Source organism: Dromiciops gliroides, chromosome 2 (genome assembly GCF_019393635.1).
Source record: "Dromiciops gliroides isolate mDroGli1 chromosome 2, mDroGli1.pri, whole genome shotgun sequence".
Classification (NCBI taxonomy): domain Eukaryota; kingdom Metazoa; phylum Chordata; class Mammalia; order Microbiotheria; family Microbiotheriidae; genus Dromiciops; species Dromiciops gliroides.
This window is the reverse complement of record NC_057862.1, coordinates 50,838,821-50,861,788: the sequence shown is the minus strand read 5'-3', so window position 1 is coordinate 50,861,788 and position 22,968 is coordinate 50,838,821. Positions and strand designations below refer to the sequence as shown.

At 51.5% G+C, this 22,968-nt stretch overlaps 1 protein-coding gene across 3 annotated transcripts in view; it reads right to left on the bottom strand.

Annotated features, from left to right (window-relative positions):
* UNC5B (unc-5 netrin receptor B) overlaps window positions 1-22,533 on the bottom strand; it is a 136,665-nt gene extending 114,132 nt beyond the window's left edge. For 2 of the 3 annotated variants that reach the window (XM_043989338.1, XM_043989339.1), the window contains exon 1: window positions 21,855-22,533. In XM_043989338.1, coding sequence (XP_043845273.1) covers window positions 21,855-21,957 — 103 coding nt within the window. In that variant the 5' untranslated portion in view covers window positions 21,958-22,533. The remainder of the gene's footprint in view (window positions 1-21,854) is intronic. The other variant, XM_043989340.1, reaches the window with a different exon arrangement.
* Between the last annotated feature and the right edge of the window lie 435 nt (window positions 22,534-22,968).

The window sequence follows — 22,968 nt, the reverse complement described above, 5'->3', positions numbered from 1 at the left end:
AGTGGCAAAGCCAGAATTTGAACCTAGTTCCCATGACTACAAATATCTACCCTAGTGCTTGGATACTCTAGCTGTTGGAAAGATCTTGCTGGCTTATTTTAGACACTGCTTCTACCCTTCAGAGGCAGGAATGAAGTGTGGAAAACTGAGGCTGAGTTGTCAAAGGGTAATGTAGCCCTCTGAACAACGAGGACCCTACCCTATTGCCACCACCACAATCCACCGGTACTGACTTCTGGCCTACTTCCTTCTTCCTGGCCTAGTGGCAGGACCTGCCCAGCCTCCAACTAAGCATCCAGTTAGGTTGTGAGTTCAAGAGGTGTTTGCATTGAGACAGATAAGAAGTGGGAGCCGGGAGTACAGGCCATGCATGACTCTGGAAAAGGAGAATGCAGGGAGGCTTAGGGTGGTCTTGGAACATTGTGACATCAGGCCAATCTGCCATAACTGGAGGCCCCACCCAGGCCATGGGTGGACATATATGTGCCTGCATGCTCCCAGGATGAACACAAAGAGAAAACTCAGACCAGAATCAAGAATATAAAAGAGGGGGCAGCTAGGTGGCGCAGTGGATAAAGCACCAACCCTGGAGTCAGGAGGACCTGAGTTCAAATGTGACCTCAGACACTTGACACGTACTAGCTGTGTGACCTTGGGCAAGTCACTTAACCCCAATTGCCTCACCAAAATATATATATATATATATATATATATATATATATATATATATATATATATATATATATATATATATATATACACATATATAAAAGAAAGGACCCCAGTCACTCCCAACGCATCTTGTCTCCCTAACCCTCTTCTCGGTCGGTATTTCCCTCACCTTATCTCTGTTCTTCTGGCTGCCTCATCTGAAGGCCCACACCTGGGAGGCTCGAAGCACATTCTCAGAATGCCCAAGGCCAATGAAATTCTCTCCCCAAGCCTAAGGAACAAGGTAGAGGTTTCAGGTCCCCAGAGGTCCTTGCTTTCCCCTCCCACCCTTGACCAGTAGAGACAATCAAGGAATAGACAAGGACACCTCCTTGTCTTTTGGAAACACCTTCTTTCCCTCTCAAACCCCTTCTGGGGTCACCTTGACAGCCCCTGCCTCTCTATCTGCTGCCATCCTATGCCATGGTTAATAAACTCCTTAGGACTAAAAATAGACTAGACAGCAGGCTTTCCACCCCACAGAGATCATTTAATGGGCTCCCCAGTCTGTTAGTAACCCCACCCAGGTGAGTATACACTAAACTCACTAACGGAGGTAGCATTGCTTTGGGCTCAATCCATCAATTAGCAAATCTCCACTAAATGCCTATTTCTGAAAGCTCCAGCTGAGGACTATGGGGAGGTGGGAAAAAGAGAGGGGCCACGAAGCTGAAGTTAGGGCACAGTCTCCTGCCCCCAAGGAGCTGACAGTCCAGTGGGGCAGATGAGGCATTTTCAGACACACAAGGCCATACTGCTAAGGGCCCAAGGAAAAGAGAAGACTTAAGCCAGAGGGGACAGCCATCTCTGAGGAGATAGGAGCCTGTCATAGGCAGAGACTTGCTCTGCCTGGCTCCTGGGAGCAGAACTATTGACAGGTGGGGGGGAACCTGCCAATCAATTTAGTGTCGATATAGGGGAAGACTTCTTATGGGAAGTATCCAAAAGAAGAGGACATCCCCGAAGGTAATGAGCTCCCCATCACTAGACATCTTCAAATGACCATTTGGTGAGATGCTATCGAAGGATTCTGGTACAGCCATGAACTCAGAGGATCCTGGGAGTTGGATCTGGATTTAGGGAGGGGGTATCCCTGAGGGACCTGAAGCCTGGAGAGATGGGCTGACCTGCTAGTAAGGAACAGAGTCAGAATTTGAACCTAGGTCTTCCAAATTAAGGGCTCTTTCTACTAGGCCACACTGCCCCAGTAGATGGTATCTGAAGATCCTATTTCACAATAGATACTTGCATCTAGAGAGAGCGTGATGGTTTATGAAGCACAAGATTTCTCCGAGGGCAGCAGGGTCAACACTGGCATCCCCATCTGACAGAGGAAGAAGCTGACCCTCAGAGAAGGTAAGTGACTTGCCCAAGGTCTCACAAGTAGTAATGGAAACAGGATTTGAACTCAGGCCCTGTGACTCCAAAGCCAGGGCTCTGTTTCATAACGATTCAGTATTTCAGGACCCGCTCCTTTGTCTTTGCCAGAAGAGTTCACATCCTCAGCTGGTCCTCCTAAGAGTTCTCTTCCCCTGCCCTTAGCAAACTACACAGGAAGCAGAGGAGAGGAGGAGGATACCGCCAAGGGTGTGATAAATGACTGATTGACTAATGGGCTTAGTTCTTGGGCCCAGAGCATGACCTTCCGGCAATCATGCAGCAGCTTCCCCTCCCCTGGGCTGACTCGGGCTCTGGATTCCTCTTCTCTTCCTAGCTGAGCTAGTCTGAAGGCAACTGGGCCACAAAGACTTCTCAACACAGCGTGTGTGCTCTCTCTCCTCTCTCCCTCTCTCTCTTCCCATCCCTCCATCTCTCTCTCTCTCTTCCTCCCTCTTTCTTTTCCTCCCTCCCTCTCTTCCTCTTTCCCTCCCTCTTGTTTCTCTTTCTCCCTCTCTCTCTTCCTTTTTCCATCTATCCCTTCCTCTTTCCCTTTTCCCTCCCTCTGTCCCTTCCTTCCTCTCTCCCCCCTCCCTCCCTCTCCTCCTCTTTCCCTGCCTCTCTCTTCTCTCGGTCTCTGTGTCTGTGGCTCTCTTTCTTTCTGTCTCTTTCTGTTTGCCTCTCTCTCCCAGGCAATGTCCCAACCCCTAAGGTATCTGGGATATGCCTGGGAGGGGAAAGTGATAGTCAAGATGGATGTAAAAGTCCCAGATCTGTCAATCCATTGACTGGCAGCTCTGGAGTAAACACCTACTATGCATAAAACAACATGGCAGGTACCCAGGGAAAACACATAAGAAACTTCACGGAGGCCCATTCCTGCTCAATGTAAAGAAAATCTTAGAACCGCAATGAATGGCATAAACTGTCAGACTCAGCTGATGTGTGGGCTCATTTGGACAAACTCCTTCCTTCCTTCTTTTTGACAATCTTTCCTTTTCTTTTTCTTTCTCCTTTCTTTCCTTCTTTCTTTTCTTTCTTTCCTTCTTTTCTTTTATCCTTCCTTCTTTCTCTCCTTTTCTTTCTTTCCTCCCTTCCCTCCCTCCCTCCTTCCTTCCCTTTCTTCCTTCCTTCCCTCCTTTCTTCCTTCTTCCCTTCTTTCCTTTCTTCCCCTTTGTTACAAGGAATAGCTTACTGAGTAGGGAAAGAGGGATATGTTCTGAAATGAAGGTTATATGAAAACAGAAGACATCCATGAAAAAAAAATTTCAATTCTTAGTTTCTTTTTCAAAAACAAAGACAACAAGGACTTTCTTGCTGAGCAGTAGGGATCAGTAACTACTCACCCCTTGGCTCTGCAAGCCAAGGCTGCAGACAACTTATTTGTCAGAGGGCCCTTGGGCAGCGAGGGGTTAGACTACATGGCTTCTGAATGGCTTTTGACTTTTCTGAGGTTCTCGGATTGCCTCCCCGAAGGAGGGCTTACAATCTATCAGGGAAATCAAGCTCTCCCCAAGAGACGTTAACAAACCAGACTCTGGCTGATGGAATGCGGCATGAAGGACTCTGACAGTAAGAGTTCTCTGAGTGTGGAGGAGGCTGGTGGGTGAGGGCTCAGGACAGAAAGTCCGGGCTGACCCGAATTCCAGCCTCGCCCATGAAACTATATGATTTTAAACAAATCTCTTCCCCTCTGTGGCCTCAGTTTCCTCTGCTGTAATATGCGGAGGTCAAGCTAGAGGATTTCTTTTTTTTTTAATTAATTAATTAATTTTTTTCCATTACATGTAAAGATAGTTCTCAACTTTTGTTTATACAAGCTTTCCAATTTCAGATTTTTCTGATATAGGATACACACACACACACACACACATAATAACATTAGTCCTATTTCTGCATTAGTCATGTTATAAGAAAAATCAGAGCAATGATGAAAAACCTCAAAATAGAAAAAACAACAGCACCAAAACCAAAAGAAATAGTATGGTTCATGGTTCATTCAGCATCTATACTCCACAGTTTTGTTTTGTTTTTTTCCTGGATTTGGAGATCCTCTTCCATCACGAGTTCCCTGGAACTCTTCTGTACCATTGCATTGGTGAGAAGAATATAGTCCATCACAGTAGATCAACACTCGATGTTGATGATACTGTGTACAATGTTCTTCTAGTTCTGCTCATCTCACTCATCATCAGCTCATGTAAGACCCTCCAGGTTTCTCTGAACTCTTCCTGCTCATCGTTTCTTACAGCACAATAGTATTCCATTGTATTCATATACCACAACTTGTCCAGCCATTCCCCAATGGATGGGCATCCCCTCAACTTCCAATTCCTTGCCACCACATAAAGAGCAGCTATAAATATTTTTGTACATGTGGATCCCTTTCCCCTTTCCATGATTTCTTTGGGAAAAAGACCCAAAAGTGGTATTGCTGGGTCAAAGGGTATGGACAGCTTTATCGCCCTTTGGGCATAATTCCAAATTGCTCTCCAGAATGGTTGGATCAGTTCACAGCTCCACCAACAATGCATTAGTGTTCCAATTTTCCCACAGCCTCTCCAACATTTATTATTTTCCTTTTTTGTCATTTTAGACAATCTGATAGGTGTCAGGTGGTACCTCAGAGTTGTTTTAATTTGCATCTCTCTAATCAATAGTGATTTAGAGCATTTTTCCATATGGGAATAGATAGCTTTGGTTTCTTCATCAGAAAACTGCCTGTTCATATCCTTTGACCAGGGGGTGGCTAGGTGGCGCAGTGGATTAAGCACCGGCCTTGGATTCAGGAGGACCTGAGTTCAAATCCGGCCTCAGACACTTGACACTTACTAGCTGTGTGACCCTGGGCAAGTCACTTAACCCCCATTGCCCAGCAAAAAACAAACAAACATATCCTCTGACCATTTCTCAATTGGGGAATGACTTGGATTCTTATAAATTTGATTTAGTTCCCTATATATTTTAGAGATGAGGCCTTTATCAGAAGTACTGGCCACAAAAATTGTTTCCCAGCTTTCTGCCTCCCTTCTAATTTTGGATTCATTGCTTAAGCTGGAGGATTTCTAAGATCCCTTCTGGTTCTGGAATCAATTATCCTTCAATAAGCATTTATTTATTAACAATGTACTAAGCACTGGCGATACACCTACCAAAGTGAAAGTCAGCCTTAGGAAGCTTCCATTCTAAAGAGGGAAATAACTCACACTTAGAAAAGAGTGGCTGTACAGTGGTGTCTGACTGTGACCCCACTTGGGGTTTTCTTGGCAGAGATACAGGAGGGGTTTGTGCCATTTCCTTCTCCAGCTCGGTTTTTTTTTTTTTTTTTTTTTTTTTTTTTAGTGAGGCAATTGGGGTTAAGTGACTTGCCCAGGGTCACACAGCTAGTAAGTGTGTGCTAAGTGTCTGAGGCCAGATTTGAACTCAGGTACTCCTGACTCCAGGGCCGGTGCTCTATCGACTGTGCCACCTAGCTGCCCCTCCAGCTCGTTTTATGGATGAGTAAACTGAGACAAACAGGGTTAAGTGACTTGCCCAGGGTCACACAGCTAGCCAGTGTCTGAGGCTGGATTTGAATTCAGGTCTTCCTGACTCCAGAGCTGGTGCTCTATCCAGCTGCCCCAAATGAAAAGCAGATACATGATATACTCAAAAAGAAAGGTGAGAAGAACACGTGCTCCCACCAGGACAAAAATCCAGAGACCAGAGATGCAAGGCAAGGAGGCCAGTATGGCTAAGGCCCATAGTGTGTAGAGACGGAATAATGTGTGGGAAGACTAAAAAGCCTGTCATTCTGTGACCCAAAGTCTGGCAAAGCTGGGAGCGGCCAGCAGCCTCTTTCCTTCCGTTCCCACCTTGGGAATGTGGGTAGAGTGAAAGTAGATGTGGATATGTGTGTGTGGTGGGTAGGGGTTTGCACTTCCAAAGGCAGGAAGGCAGAGGGGGACTGTGGAGGAGTAATGAGACCATTAAAGGGAGCAAAAGAAGAAGAACTTCTTCACGTGTTAAATAACACGCATATATTATTTATAGTTACTAATAATGCTTATTGAACAAGGACCTCCTGAAGGGCTGAGCACCTTGGGAGGCCGCAGAACTGCATCCTTCCGCTCCTTGGGGGATGGATTCTGCCCCCACCCGCAGGAGAAGGCGAGTGTCCTGGAATCACTGAGGAAGAAGAGCCAGAGTGCCTGGCTCCCCGCCCAGGCCCAGGAGGGGCCAAGGGCTGCCAACTGCCCTTGCTGAAGTGGCAATCCAAGCTGGCAAGGGGCCCAGGGCCCAGGCGTTCCACTGAGGCTCTGCTTTTCAGAAGCGCAGGGCCACACCACATGCCACACAAAGGCTAAAAGGGAGCAGAGGGGGCAGCCCACCCCCATCTCCTTAGGCCTTGGGGAGCAGAGGCACTGGTGATTCCAAGGGTGCCCCTGGGGAAGAAGGCGCACCCTCCCACTCCTGGAGCAGAGTCTGCAGTGGGGAGCAGGGAGCAATCCAAGCAGAGGACACAGAAGTGGCTGCTCCCCACTGGCCGACCAGCCGCTTGGCCCCCGGTTTTCCAAGAACATGCTCCCGGCAGGAGGATTATGTAACTTCTGGCGAGAATGGCAGATGGTGCATTTGTCCTAATGACATTAAACCCATCACTTAATGCTAACCCTTCCTGACGTGGGGCTCCAGCCAGCTCTGGTTCTGAGAGGACAGAGCCCCCCACGGGAGAGGCCGGGGGTGGGGGGACTGGGAAAAGGGCAGGGCCGGCGACAAAGGGGCTCCCCCATTCACCTGACCTCCTCCTAGGCGCCCCCGAAGCTGCCTTCTCTCTCCGATTTCTCCCGGAGGCCCTGACCAAGGCCTGCCAACTCAACCCCCAAGAAATGTCTTCCGTATACTGTCCCTGCCCTTGTGCAGTCCCTCATTACCAGCTGCTGGGGCTGTGGCAATAACTTCCCAAGAGCTCTGCCCATTGCAACCTGTCATGCAGGCTGCTCCCAGAATGAACCTTCCTCCTGCATCTCACTCCTCTGTTGAAAACCGAGAGAGAGAGAGAATTGAGAAAGGAGAAAAAAAGAGAGAAAAGAGAGAGGGAGGGAAGAGAGAGAAGAGAGGAGAGAGAAGGAGGGAGGGAGGGAGAGAGAGAATGAGAGAGAAGAGAGAGAAAAGAGAGAGGGAGGGAGGAGAGAGAAAAGAGAGACAGGGAGGGAGGGAAGAGAGAGAATAAGAGAGAAGAGAGGAGAGAGAGAGAATAAGAGAGAGGGAAGAGAGAGAAAAAGAAAGAGAGAGAGAGGGGGGAGAGAGAGAGAGAGAGAGAGAGAGAGAGAGAGAGAGAGAGAGAGTGTGTGTGTGTGTGTGTGTGTGTGTGTGTGTGTGTGTGTGTGTGTGCCACACTGCTTCAAGAGCCAAGTCAAGCTCCTTAGAATCTGGGGTCCCCCACTACCTACATGCCCAGCTTTATTTCTTACTATTCCCCTCCAGGATGCCAGACTGAAGCACTCGTTAACCACCCCCACCCTTTTCCTATGCCCAGCGTTTCCTGTGCCAGAAATAGTCCCTCCAACCCCCTTCTGCCTCTGAATTTTTATCCATCCTGATTCCTGGAGGCAGTATCTAGGTGGCATGATGGGTCAGCACAGACCAGAGTTCAAGTCCTGCCTCAAACGCTTAGTAACTGTATGGTACTAGGCGACTCACTTAACCTCTGCCTGCCTCAGTTTCCCTTTCTGTAAAATGAGAATAATAATAGCCTCTGTCTCCCAGGATTGTTCAAAGGATAGAGACAACAAAGCTCTCTGTATCAATGCTAGCTGTGGTTGTTGTCATCTCTGATTGGCTCTAACTTATTGATAAGGATCAAGACTAAGGTCATCCTCTCCTAGGGTTCTAAAGATTAGAAAAACCTAGGGGGTGAAGAAATGATCTCGTGTATGTGAAATGCTGCTATGTGGAAAGGGAAAGAAGTGGGTCTCTGATGCTCCACTGGGCCGGTGGGTAAGTTACAAAGTGCAATGCAATAAGAATCTCCGAATAACTAATGAGAGTGGGTATTTACCCAGCTCTTTCAAAGGTTAAGAAGCACTTCACACATGATCTCATTTGATCCTCATGAGAACCCCGAGAGAGAAGGCCGATGGTTATTATGGTCCTCACTTTATGGGTGAGAAATCAGAGACTCCAAGTAGTTATGTGATTTGCCCAGGCTGACGCATGGACATGGCCAAAGTAAGATTTGAACTCAGGCCTCGCTTGCTCACAAATCAAAACCTCTGATAATAACAGGCTGTCTCTAGAGCCCTCCAATAGTAAACTAGGCTGCCTAAAGGAGCAGTGAGTGCCCCATTGTGAACTCTATGCTCTCTCTACCTCCTCACACTGTGCACGGTCTATCAATAGCAGCTGATCAATGTCCAGGCCTTGGGATTGGAGGGCTGGGGAGTGGAGGGAAGATACCAGGCACCAGGTGGGTAGAGCTGGGCTAGGCGATGCATGGGCAGGTCCTGGATTGACATGCAGGAATTCAGATGAACTTGGGGGTGGCCATCCCTTTGGAGGGCCAGGTTGTAGCCAACTGGGGGGCGGTCTGACTGCCCACTACTACTCTGCCAGCCTCAGCTGGTTGAGGTACGTTTAATCCCGGGAGGACAACCTCTGAATGTTAATACTGAGCAAGGTGCCAAGAGAAGCAAGCTTGACCCCGCTGTTGGCTCGCCAGCCAGTAAGCGCAGGTCCCAGATGGGAGAGGGGAGAAGTGATCGATTCTGGCTGGGCCCCACAGGGTCTGTGGCTGTTTCAAGCCTCTCCATGTACATCCTGGCTACTCCCTAAAAAGGCCTCAGTTTCCCCAGCCATCAGTTAGACATCTCTCCTTGCTCAGCAGCTCAAGAGCCCAGGGAGATTACTGACTGAAGGGTTTGGAGATCCAGGGAACAGCTTAAGCATCCTAGAGAGAAAGGTCTGATTTTCACCATGTTCTGGGGGGGCTGCCTCTAAAATTCCTTGATGAGGAAAGGGAAGCGGTGTGGAGGGCTGTCCCCCAAGACAAGCCCCTCCCCAGTCATGACTACTCATTACAACCCCTAGGTGCTCACATCTGGTGTTTCCAGCAGAGCCATCGCACTGATGTCATAGCCTGGGTCTGGAGGTGGGGGGCAGGGAAGCTGCCCACAAGATCAACAACAGTTTTCTTGGAATCCTGGCTACTGGCGGCTGCCGATGGGTGCCCAGGCCCCAGGTTGTGCCGGCAGGCACCTCCTCATCACATTATGAGGCTGCTTGCTTTCTCCTTAGACTGTGAGTAATGCCTCCAGACACTCCCCGGGGCCTCCTGAGGCTACAGGCTCCTGGGTGATCTCAGCCCAACCCGTCTTCCCAAGCTCTCCTAATCGGCAGCATCTCCCAGGACTGGGAGCGGGGCCAAGGTTGGGAACACTGCGCCCAGAGAGACAGGCACCTCCCCTGCCCCGCCCCCACCCCTCTCAAAAGTACAATGTAAATAAGGGATCCTTTAGGGCAGGACAAACACAGGGGGATGAGCCCAGGGGCTGGTGTCAGACACATCCACTGTTAGGGCTTCCCATGGGTGGGAACCCCTCTCCTTGGCCTCTCTACTCACTGGTTTGGCCCAGACATCCCCAGGTGACTCAATGAATTTCCATCCCAGTGACCTGGATCAATGTCACCTACTCATAGCTGCCTTGGGGGATCCTTACCTGTGAAACCTGACTTCCTTTGCTTCTGACCTCCAGACCTTTCCCTTCCTTCTCTGAATGTTCCTGATCCTTCAAGGTCTATCTCAAGCCGCTTCCTCCAGGAAGCCCTCCTTGTTCACCCTAGACCAACCACAGAAATGCCTCTCCTCCCCAAGCTCCTGTAGCACTTGGCAGTCTACATCCCACATTAGGACACCACTGACGTCATCGGGTCAAGTGACCTCCAAGTTTTCAACCCAGAATTTTGTGATACACTGCCTTCAACTCTCCTCCCCTCACAGTGTGCCCTGTAAGCTTTCTAGAGGCACAGTCCTGTCTTGTCTTAAGTGGCCCTGCAGCACCCAACCAAGCCACTGGCTCAGGACTCAGCTCAATAAATTTTCTGTGTGACCTTGGATAAGTCCTTTTCCTTCTTCAAGTTCTTTCCCAGCTCTATGGTTCTGTGACCTCTTGATATGAAGGGAAGTTAATTAATACCAGGGTTTAGATCTGTCCAGAGGGCAAGGACTTGGCTCCACTTATCTCTGCCCCACCTTCTCCCCAGAGCCCGGCAGGGTACTTTGTACAAAGTAGCTAATTCATAAACGTCTGCCCAGGGGAAGTAATGCTTGGGTATGATCCCAGTCTGGAGGAGAACTGGACTCTCCAGCCCAGATAGCCCAAGTCCCCTTAATGCCCCAGGAGCTGGCAATAGCAAGCCCATGGGCACCAGGACCATGGTTGGGATGGAAAGTCCCACCTCACTCACCTGACACATGTGGATGGGGAAGCCCACAGAGATCAGTCACCCAAGGTCACACAGGTATGGAGTGGCAGAGCTGGGATCACCGGCTCATACATCTGACTGGCAGGCTTGCCACCTGGCTGCTGGGATCCAGACCTCCAGCCTCCCTTGCCAGGTGCTCACCCCCCAGGCCGTCAGCTCTGCCTCCTGCCCACAGAAAGCCCAGACTACAACCAGGCGCCACCCTGGAGCTTGGCTGGCAGACTTCTGTGTCATCTCCCCAGGATCCAGGCCTCCCCTTCACTTCCTGCTCACTGCCTCCTCACTGTGCCTCCCTCTCCCTCCCCAGCTTTCCCATTCTGTCTTCCCCAGTTAGGATGTAAGATCCCAGAAGGCAGGGGCTGCCTTGTTGGCCTGCTTCTATATCCCCTGGAATATCATAAAGGTCTGATAAATGCTCCCTCCCCATCCCCATCTCTGTCTCTGTCTGTCTGTCTCTGTGTCTGTGTGTCTGTGTGTGTCTCTCTCCATTTCCCTCTCTGTCTCTCTCTGTCTCTCTCCCTCTCTGTCTCTCTGTCTCTCTCTCTCTCTCCCTCTCTGTCTCTCTCTGTCTCTATCTCTGTCTCTGTCTCTCTCTTTCTCTTTCTCTCACATATTACTTAAGAGGCAGATGATGCTAGGAAACAGAAAGCCAGGTCCACAGGACAGATGATTTACAGCTCTGGAGAGAAACCCAGGGAGGCGTAATGTGCACAAGGGCACTCCAGTCGATATATCGACTTTAAGGAGGGGCCTTTGGCAAACACAAGTGGGTCTGGAGGTCTGTCTCTCATCAAGTCCTGGGGGCATTCTCTGATGGAACTGAGGAGGTTCGCAGAACATCTAAGAATTGAATGGGACCCTCTCATTTTGTAGAGCCCCAGATTCGGCCAGAGGAAGCAATGACTTGCCTAAGGTCACAGTTGGTCAGGACCAGATTCCTAACATCCCTCTTTTCTTTATCTGAAGAAGGAAGTCCCTTGGCATCTCCGGGGCTTCCTCTCCTCAGGTGGCCTTCAGCTGAGGCTCCCAGTGAGCCTGGAGGCAGATGGAGTCAATAAGCGTTAAAATCCTCAAAATTCGATTTGCCACACTCTTTCAACACATCTCGCAGCTCCCCTGCATCATCTGGGCCTGGGACTCTGAAAGTATGTGTGTGAATGGGAGGGGCTTGGAGGTCCCTAAGGAAGTGGTGACGGGCAGGACCCCATGGGGAGGCCTGCCTCTGTCCAGTGGGGGTCGATGAGAGCCAGCTTGCCCTGGCTTGGCTGATCTCTCTGCTATAGCTCACCAGATCTGAGCCCTAGGCCAGTGCTGGCCCTAGAGTCATTGGATAAGTGTTTGTTGTTTGCATTCAGAGCCGGGTGAATTCATCAAATAGGGGCTGAGCAGAGAAATAGGGATGCCTCAGCTCTGATCTCCACCCCTCCTTACTCTAAAGCAAGCTTTATTCTGATGAATGTGGAGAGGAGAAACCGGGCGCGCGCGCGCGCACACACACACACACACACACACACACACACACACACACACACACACACCGGGCACAAACAGTCCAAGCCCTTCCTATTTCATGTAAGCCCAGATGACTTTCATCCTTTCCCAGTCTGCTATGACCTTCCATCCCCGGCACATTCCCCTACCCAAGATGTGCAAGTGACTATGGCTAAGGAGAGACGCTGTACCAGATCTGAGCCATGGGAACACCTCTCCTTAGTCGAGGTAAGAGAACAGGATTAGCTCCCCACTAAGATCAGGCTGCCAGCCCCAGAGTGGGGCTCATAGAAACAACGGTGGCTGTTTGAAGCCTCTGCAAAACAGAGAGAGGGGATGAAACAGATCTCAGAGGCCAGCTAGGCTGACCACGTTATCGTGCAGCTAAGGAAACTGAGGCTTGTGGGAACTAGTGACTTTTCCAAGGTCTTACCGTGTAGTAAGTGGTTGAGGCAGAATGTGAACCCAGGTGCTCTCTCAGGGATGTGACCTCTTCCAACCCCCAATCCCTGTCACCAGCATTAAAGGGAGGCCACCTGGGAATATTCGCTCCTGCCAGACATCAGAGTAGGAGGATATATAGGTGGGGAATAGAGCTAACACCTAATCCTCAAACTTTGGGGTCTCAAGCCCCCAGAGTGTAAAACTGAAAATTTCTGAGGATTTCCCCCAAGGCCATTTATTTATGTGGGTTATAGCTATAGGCATTTATAGTATTTGAAATTAAAATGTCGGAGCAGCTAGGTCGCACAGTGGATAGAGCACCAGCCCTGGATTCAGGAAGACCTGAGTTCCAATCCAGCCTCAAACACTTAACACTTACTAGCTGTGTGACCCTGGGCAAGTCACTTAACCCCAATTGCCTCACCAAAAAAAAAAAAAAAAAGAAATTAAAATGTCTCAATATCGTCAGGAAAAGAGTTCTGACCTCACGAGCTCCTAAAGTGAGAGCCCCAGGGGTCCCTGAGCCACACTTTGGGAATCTGGCCCAACACCTTCACTTTACAGAAGAGGACACTGAGGTCAGAGAGAACAGAGCCCAAAGCCTGCCTCCAAACTCTGGGCTCTCCTCACTGCACCCAGGGGTAAAAAGCCACCCCCCACCCTCCGGATGGTCTTCCAGTCTGCCTCCAGTGCTCAGAGCCCTCCTCAGTTGTATTCAGCTGTTACGTACAGCCTCTAACAGTTCCCATATTGTTGTCTTGTTTTGGTAATTAACTCCACGTGTCTATATCTCCCTTCCTAGACTAAGTGCCCTGAAGGTGGGGGCTTGTCCTATCTCTGCTTGTGAAGGCGTCCTTCTGCCAGATCCACATCTGGATGAAGGAGGGGGTTGCTGAGGGCACCATGAACTTGGCCGAAATCTCCTTCCTGGCCCCTGGGCACCACCACAGAGGAAGGAGAAGGAAAGGGCGGCCGTAGCCCTGAGAGGCTGGTACCAATGTCATGGCCAGCAAAGGGCTCCGGGTGGGTGTGGACTGGGGTGGACATATCTTTGTTAGGGAACAGGTGCCTTCTCTTCCCATTCCCCCTGCCCCCCACCAAGCTCACTCCTCAGACAGTCAAAACCCCTGGCCCTGAGTCACTCATTCTCCAACAGTGCCCACTGATTAGGGATTCTAATTCATTTAGGCCCCACCTTGGCCAGTCCCAGGCAGAGAACTTCTCTCCAGCTCATCATGCCAAGAAATGGCCCCCTGGGGGCAGGAGCTGGGGCCAGGAACACACCTAAGGCCCAGGCTAAATAGCCCAGAACAAAACAGCAGCCAGGCCTCCACCCCCCTCCCCCACCCACTCCGGAGGAGGGGGGCTCCCCCAGAAGGGATTTGGAAACGTTCCAACTGGTCCCAGTGGCAATCTGCATAAATATGGATCCGGAAAGGATCTTGGAGGCTGACTAACCCAACCCCTCATTTACAGATGGGGAAACTGAGACCCAGAAGGGTCACAAGAGGGCAGGTCTAGAACTGGAGGGGACTTTAAAGGTCATTTAGTCCAACCTGTTCATCTTATAGACAAGCAAACCAAGGCCCAGAAAAATGAAGCCATTTGTCTTGGGTCAGAGACAGAGGGAGATTTGAATCTGCATCTTTTGACTTCAGATTGTGCGCTCTCCCCATGGTATCATTCTGTCTATCATATATACACCCACAGCCCCTAACCCGGAGCGAGCGAGAGCACACACACACACACACACACACACACACACACACACACACACAGAGCAGACAATTCCCCTCCTTCTAACCCAGACCCACCCACATCACTTAAACCAGTGGTTAGGCAGAATCTGGGAGCAGACTAGCTGTGTGATCTTAGACACACCCTAAGCTCCCTAACATACACACACACACAACACAAGAAACACATGTATGTAGCCACACACATACACAACCTACCCAATCACCAATAAACACAGAAGCACTACCAGAGCCACATGGAAAACACACCCAAATACAAACACACACGTGCCCATCCAGACACACAATCCTCCACAGGCCAGATACACACCATGGCCCCCCCACACACCCTGCTGCCTCATCTGCACACTTCCGCCCCCCCCACAGCAGTATAAACACACTCATAGCACATCCCCCTCCCTCCCAGAAGCGCACAGGAAGTTTTAAGGCGCTGAGGGCGGCCTGTTCTGGAGGTGAGAAAGGTGGCAGCCCTACCCTCCTCACTGTTTCCTGGTTGCATCACTTATTGGGGTGCGGGGGGGGGTGGAAAAGGGAGGAGGAAAGCAGAGATGGAAAAGAAAGGAGGGTGTGAGGGAGGGAAAAGAAAAGGTACCCAGAGCTGCTGCTGGCTGCCCAGCTCCGAATTAAATTCCCATTGCCAAAGAGATGCTAATCAGCCAGCTTTGTTGCGCCTGGTAAATTCGAGAGCTTCCAGAAACTCCACAGCTTTTGGAGAGAAGGAAGAGGAAACAAAGCGGGGAGGGGGAAGAGGGATGGGGAGTCGGAGGAGAGAACTGGCCCATGATTTATGCGAGCACTTCAGCAAATGTTTTCGCTGGCATTAGCATTGCTAAAGCCAAACGCTAGCCGAGAAGCGGCAGGGACCTGTGGCTTTAAGTGGCAGTGTGGATGCAGGAAAGAACTCAGCGGTCCCTTTGGGGGAGAGGGAAGCTCCGACCTGGGGCCCTGACAGTGTAGATGACATTGGCCATGAGGAAGTAATAGCCTGGAAGTGGACTCCATCTCAGCAAGGCTTTCAGTAAACCTGTTCCCCTCTCTCAACTAAGCCAGTCCAGGCTAGCAATGTGTGACCTTGAGCAATTCACTGTCCTGGGCTGTGCTTGCATTACCCGGCTAGGAGGAGGGGAGGGGTTAGGCAAAACGACCTCTAAGTCTTCTTCTAGCTTTCATATTCTATTCCTCTAGACCTCTGTAGTCCTGATTTCTTTATATACCTTATCCTTCAGCATCCCCCACCCCCTCCCAGCCACGTACACAAAAATCTGAATCTGTAAAATGGGCTTCCATCAGCCCTCCCCAAATAATGGGAAAATGTTACCTATGGGGTCAAAAGATCTGGGTTCAAATCCAGATTCTGTTCATTGTTTTATCTGTATGACTGGGCAAATCACTTCCACTCTCTGAACCATGGTTTCTTCCTCTGTGAAGTTAACAGGGTGGAATGGATGACCTCAAAAAAGTGGATAAACGTAAACCAGGCCAAAATACAAAGTGCTTTTGGGAGAGGACTGCCTCTGATGAGCAGAAAATCCAACAGGTGGCTTCCAACCCAAGTGACCCATGGGGCAATGGGAGAAAAAAAATGCCATCTTCCCCCAATTCAAGCCACCTCTAGGGGGCAGCAGAGGAAGAGCATGGAAGCCAACTTCTGTCCCTTCCAGAGATCTCTAAGGTATCCCCGATTGTCCTCTCCAAGCAGCCTAGAGATGATCGTAGGTTATGCCCCTTCCAGAATCTGGATTTTCTTTCTTTTTAATTGAAAGATAGAGCCCAGATTGGCCTTGTTTGCTTTCTTTTCTCCTCTGAAGCTTTAATGATTCCGTTTGTGGGAGTTGTTTAGGAAGCTGGTGAGGGGGATGGCAGCAGAAGAGCAATTTGCACAGAAGCTCCAGCAGCCCCCTCCCACACCCCCTTCTCTCCCGTCCCATCCAGGAGCCCTTGAGATCCAGCCTCCAGTTGGCTCCCCAGCCCTGGGGTCCACTATGGCCTGATGGCCTCTCTCTCTCTCTCTCTCTCTCTCTCTCTCTCTCTCTCTCTCTCTCTCTCTCTCTCTCTCTCTCTCTCCTGATCTCTTCTCTCTCCCCCCTCCTATCTTCTCTCTTTTTCTCTCTCCTCTCCCTTCCTCCTCTCCTCTCTCTTCTCTCTCCCCCTCCTATCTTCTCTCTCGCTTTTTTCTCTTTCTTTCTCCTCTCCCCTCCCTTCCTCTCCTTTCCTCTCCTCTTCTCTTTCTCTTTCTTCACCCTTTCCCCATCTCTGTCTGTCTGTCTCTCCCTCCCTCCCTCTCCTAATCTCTCTACTGATTCTCTTTCTTTCTCTCTTCCCCCTTCCTCTCTCTCTCCCCCTCTCTTCTCTCTCCTTCTATCACCACTCCATTCTCAGTTCCCACCAACTTCTCCCCGCCCCCCCCTTGGAGGCAGGCGGCTGAGCTACAGACTCCAAACTGGTTCCCTCCCCCCCTCCGTCTGTTCGCAAGCCCATATGTTCAGTAAGCAGGCTTGGGGTGAGACTCCCCCAACAGGTCTGCACTATTTTGGGTATCCCTGCCTGGTGGGCCAGCCCTACCTATTCCCCCCACACCTAGGGGCCCGGGAGGGTTTTGGAGCTTAGACCACGCCTCCTTCCAACCCCAGAGACCCCTATCCCCTTTCCCAGAGGGACCCAGCAGCTCAAAGATGGGGCTGAGAGGCAAACCCCATCAAGGGCAATCAATGTCTCAACAGTCCAGTTCTCCAATCCATCTGCAACCCAGAGCAATCCACCCACCAATGGGGACACTGGATTCCTTGGAAATTGAGGAACAAATCAGGCTGTCATTGAATATAAAGATCTCTGATGAGCTATAAAAAGAAGAATACAAACCGGGAAGGGCTAACCAAATGGGCTTGGTTTGTTTATACCTTTTAATCCCCCCCCCAATCTAAGCTGTTTGTGGAGGAAGTGATGCAGAATGGGTCACCAGCTGCAGAGAGAGTCCCCACTGTCCTGCCAGTGCCCAGCTACCACATAGAGATGCTCATACCCTTCGATGAACCCCCCCCCAGTTCTGGGGGGGGCAGCTCTGGTTCAGATCACAACATCACCAACATGCTCAAATCCCTCATCCAGCTCAATCCTACCACCCCCCCCACTCTGTAACTTGCACCCACAGGAGGAAGCAAGTTTACAATTCCAGATGCTCATAGCCCCACTGAGCACTGCCCAGAGGTCCAGAGCCAGCCAGAAAGTACGGTGCAGTGGACAGAGCAAACAGCTGCTCGCTCTGCCACAGTAATCCACTGTGTGACCCTGGGAATGGCACTTTGCCTCAGTTTCCCCATCTGTAAAATGGGAGGAATGAAGTCAATGATCTCTAAGGCCCCTTCCAGTTCTTAGCTTCTGGGGCCTTCCCCTCCACCCTGTCTTTGTGGAGGGAAGGGGCAGAGAAAGACCTTCCCTGTACTTGGGCTTTAATGAGAAAACTCATTATAACCCTCTTGACTTTCCATTTGTTTAGGTGAGATAGCTGCTTGGTAAAGTGTGGTGGCAATGGTAGGAAAGGAAACACACTCCCAGGGATGCGGGAAAAACTACAGCTTTTAATCAGACATTCAAATGAAGAGCCTGTCATCACACCTCGCTTTTTGCTGCGCTCCTTGCCACCCCAGCCCTGCTCGGAGGGAGAAGTTGGGGTGGGTCAGGAGGGATGAGGAGCAGCCTGGTCCCTTTGAAGTGGGCCCTGCCCGCCTGCCCACCAGGCTGGCATGGGTATCTGCCTCTCAGGGCTAAAGGTTTTATGACTTGAGCTCATTCTCCAAATTCAGAAGCCGTCAAACTTAATGCTCTCCCTGTTGTCATTTTTCTCTGCCCCCTCCCCAGGAGTTGGGAGGGAGGAAGTCGGGGCCAGCAGGGTGAGGGTCCCAAGATGAGCAGCACCCTCAGGGAGAGCCCATTTTTCATTGAGGGCTCAGGAAATGAAGACTAAGCAGACGTGAAGGGGTGGGGGTAATGGGGAGGGGTCTCTCTCACCACCAAACCTTGAGAACCTTGGTGGAGTGTGCCAAAGGAAGTGGCCTGGTACAATGGAAGGGGCAACGGCACTTAAGTCAGAAGAGCTGAGTTCAAATCCCAAATCTGATGTTTACCATCCAGGTGACCTGGAGGTTGTTTCCTTAGTTGTAAAATAAGAACCAAATAAACTAATTGGCCCGTATGATTTCCAGGGTCCTTTCTAAAGTCCTTTCTATCTCTAGGTCTCTAAGACTATGTTCTTCTACTAGCTGGAGGTCCTAGGTGGAAGCTGAAGAGACCCTCTGACTTGGAATCTCTTTGGACAAAAAGAGAAACTAAGGCAGGTAGGTGTCAAAGTGGTTAGGACACTGGACCTGGAATCAAGAGATCCAATCCAGCCTCAGATCCTTACTAGCTGTCTGACCATAGACATCACTTAGCCTCTCTGTGCCTCAGTTTCCTCATCTGTATAATGTATAACTCCCAGAGTTGTTGTGAGAAAAAAATGAGATCGTTTATGAAGTAATTTTTAAACTTTAAAGCACTATATCAAATGCTAATTATTATTAAATGGCAGGGAGTAAAAAAAAAAAACTCCAGAGTAGACTCTGTCAATGACAGACTAAGCCCTGGGGAAAGTGAATTCTTTCAGCCTTTATTTCCCTATCTGTAAAATGGAACACTTCAAGGTTTGAAATAATAATAATTACTAACATTTATAAAACACTGCATTTTATAACCTATATCAAATTGCTTGCCTTCTCAATGAAGGGGAAGAGAGGGAGGGAGAGAATTTGGAACTCAAAATTTTTTTTTTAATTAAAAATGGATTTTACATGTAGTTGGAAAAAAAATAAAATCTTAAAAGCAAACTATATGCGCCAGGCACTATGCTAAATGCGTCCTGATTATTATCTCATTTGATTTTCACAACCCTGGGAAGTAGGTGCTGTCATTATCTCCATTTTACAGTTGAAGAAACTGAAGCAAGGGAGGTGAAGTGACTTGCCTAGGGTCACATAGCTACTAAGCAACTGAGTGTCTGTTGAATTCAGGTCTTCATGACTCCAGGCCCACCCTCTCTATCTACCTTGCCACCTAGTTGTCCTCAAAATGGGACTGGATAAAGTGAGAAGAAAAAACCTGAAGGAACTGTGTTCTGTGTGTATAAGAAAGGAAGAAGATAAAAAGCTCTCCAACCCACAAATTTAAGGGTTAACCTCCAAATTTGGGGGACCTAAAAGGAAGAAGCCACTGGAAGCTGCACTAGTTAGCAGCGTCTCCAAGGAGGTGGGCATTCAGCACCTGGGTGCAGCCGGTAATGAGCATAATTTAAACCCCAGGTTCAAACACAAGAGACAGAAATCAAAGCCCATTATTAGCAGACCGGCTCTAGCTGGGCACTTTTCTTTCCAGGCAAGGCGGGACCAGGCACTTTATTAAACAGGCCCACAGGGCTGCCGATTCCTCTGGGCCAGCCCCTCTCAGAAGATACCCCGCTAGCCCTAAGACATGCAACAATGAAAATCTGGCCTAGAAATCTTCCAAGTTCCCCGGTCTCTCCTGAGAGTCCAAACTCCCAAACTCCTCTCTGCCTCCCCAGTCCAGGATGGCCAGCATGGATGGCCAATGCTTTGATCCACAACTCCATGAAAATACTCCCAGCCCACACCCACAAGTCCACATTCCTAGGTGGCTTAGCGGATAGAGCTCTGTACTCGAGTCAGTATAAATGTTGCCTCAGACTTTCTCAACCTTAGTTTTCCCATCTGTAAAATAAATAGGAATACCCTACTTCTGGAGGGTTGTTGTGAGGATCGAATGAGATAATACGGTAAGGGCCTTACAAACCTCAGAGCCCCATGGAGTTCTACCATACCTCTTAAAACAGAACCGCCCATTCCCCAATCCTCCTTCCAACAATTAGCACTCATTTCCAACTTCACGATTCATGTTTAAACCCCAAAGGCTGCCCGGGAGATGAAATGAGAAGCTTTGGAACTTTACAGCTCAAGAAATAAAAATAAAAAAACAGAAAGAAGGGGGAAAAAAGACTGGGCGGGGAAGAGGGAATTGTTTAAGACCAACCCAGTCCTACTAGGCCCAGTGAGTGGACTAACAAATTAGCAGCCCCCCGAGGTGACAGCCATTTGTTATAGTGAAGGGTGGAGGGGGGGTAGAGGGGAAAAGTAATGCAGATAACTACCACTCACCTCCGTTCCCTCCCACCTCCAAAGCCACACATGCTTTTCTGTGTGTCACTGGGCCTGAGCTCAAAGAGAACTTCATGTAGCATATACACGCTCACACGCTCACACACACACACACACACACACACACACACACACACACACACACACACACACACACACAGCCAAGCAACCAGCGCGCAGCTCGGGTCCCAGTCCCACCTTCCTGGGCTCCAGGAGCAGGAAAGGTGCTGCTCTCTGCTCGCTTTCCCACCTTTCCTTGGGCCCAGCACACTGATGGCCACATGGGGAATCGGGAGGCGTTTGGATCAGTGGCTGCGGGAGGTTGGGGGGGGGCGAGGTGAAGAACCGACGACACCTCCCCGCAGCCCCCTACGTACTCACAAACAGAGACATACGTCTCGCTGGGGGATTACTACCCTTCCCTAGGGCGAGAGCCAGGGCCCTCGGCGGCTTGGCCGCAGCCATCCCCGGCCCGGCGGCCCGACGGAGAGCCGTGCGAATATGAGTGACCTACTTAAAGGGGAGCTCGGCCTGAGTCGCACATACCCCACCCACCCTGCCCCGCCCGGCTGGCCTTCCGCAGCCCCTGCCCGACGCGGGATAGTCCGAGCTCCAACCCCGCAGGTCCATTTCGCCCTTCAGTAGCCAGAGCCCCCAAGCTCGGCGCGGCTCCAGATAGCCAAGGGTCGGCGCGCTGGCCTGGGCTCCGCGCGGCTCCCCTGCCCCGTCTCCCGGATTCTTGGCTGATTCCGGCCCGAGAATGGTACGAGCCCGAGGCAGGGAGACAGGACCTGCTGGGGCCGCCTGGGAAGTTGCCGGAGAAGGAGCGGAGTACCACCGCGCATCTCGCGTGCACTGCGCCCACCCTGCCGGGTCCCTCCCGGGTTTCAGGGGATCCGGGAGGACCCTGGAGCTGACGCTCTCGCTACCTGGGTTACAACTCGAGCACCCGGGAAAAAGACTTCGGATCGGGAGAGCTGGAGCCGCCGCGGGAAGCCCCTTGAGCCAGACCCTGCCATCCGAACTAAGCTCTCCAGAGCCGGGAGCCCGAGCCGTCTAAGACGCCACCCCTCCATCCTCTCCCCTCACGCTGATCTGCTAGCCACATTTCACACTTTTCTAGGAAAAAGGAAATCCCCATCACCCAGCTGGGGTCTCTTGGCCCCGAACTTTCGGCCTCCCGGCCCCCAGCGGCTTCCCGCCCCAAGGGGGCAGTGACGGCGCCCCCCGGGGAGCCGCTGCAGGCTAGCAATGACCTTTGGCGAGAGGATGAGCAAGGGCTGCAGGTATGTTTGTGTCTGAAGGATTTTTGGAGAGGGGAAGACCCTTGTGGAGGCGGCCAAGGCCCCCAGCCCACAGACGCCCCACACCTCGGACTGACTCCCCGATCCCGGATCCCAGATCTCCGTACCTGCTCCGCACAGCCTCAAGTTCCAGAGCAGTAGCAAGGCCAGGAGGCGCGCCCCCCGCGCTGCCGGGGCCGCCGCCGCTATCGCCGCGCTCCGAGCTAACATCGTTCCCCAGCCAGGCTCCGGCGCCTCTCCCCCGGGGATCTCTCCCTGGCCCCAGCCTCGCCGCCGCCTCCGCCGCCTCCGCCTCTTCCTTCTCGTCCTCGTCCTCCCGGGTACCTCCAACCTCCGGCCCCCGGCCGCCCGGCCGCGCCAGCCCGTGCCCACCCTGGGGGCACTGCCAGCCACGCTTTGGGGAAGGGAACGCAGGGGCACCGGAGCTCCGGGCGCGGGACGGCGCAGAGGAGGCGGCCGCCGCTGCTGCGCCGCGCAAGCCCTGGGAGCGCGGCGGCGCCCGGTGCCCTCCCCGGTGCCAGGCTACTTCGTGCCCCTCTTTGCCTGCGGGCTCCGGGAGCTCCCTCTGCTTTCTCCGAAGTTGAGCAGCCAGTGAGTGCGGTCAGCGCCGCGCAGCACAGCCCCCGGCTGCTCCTCCTCCTCCTCCTTTTCCTCCTCCTCCTCCCGGCTGGAAGCCCGCCCGCCCGCACTCTCCTCCACCGGCCACTCAGCTGGGCTCCGACATCCTCCCCTGCCCAGGCCGCCAGCCACAATGCCGAGGTGTCCCGCTCGCTCGCCCGAGTCCTGGAGCTTAGGGGAGACCAGAGAAGAGGGAGGGAAAGAAGGAGGGGCCTCGGGAGGAGGGGCGGCCACTAGGGGGGATCCGACGTCCGCTCGGGCGCTGAGCTTGGAAAGGTAGGGGCCCCTCAAGGGGGGACTCGAGAGGCGCAGGACCCGGTTCTATGCAAAACCCAGCGGGCTGGCACAACCCCCCCGATGGTACTGGACTTCACCTTCCCCTCGCCTTCCTCTTCACCTTCCTCACTAGCCTCCCGGATGGTTCCCCCATCCCCTCCCCCCAGTAAACCTTAGCTTCCTCCTTTGCGTAGTGCCTGCGCCTTCCCTGGTATCTTGTCTTAGTCCTGTAATCCTCTGATCTTCACCAACCTTCCTTCTCCATTTCCCTCTCGAATACCCCTAGCCTGCTCTACAACTCCCTCCTTGACTGTGAGGAGTTCTTGG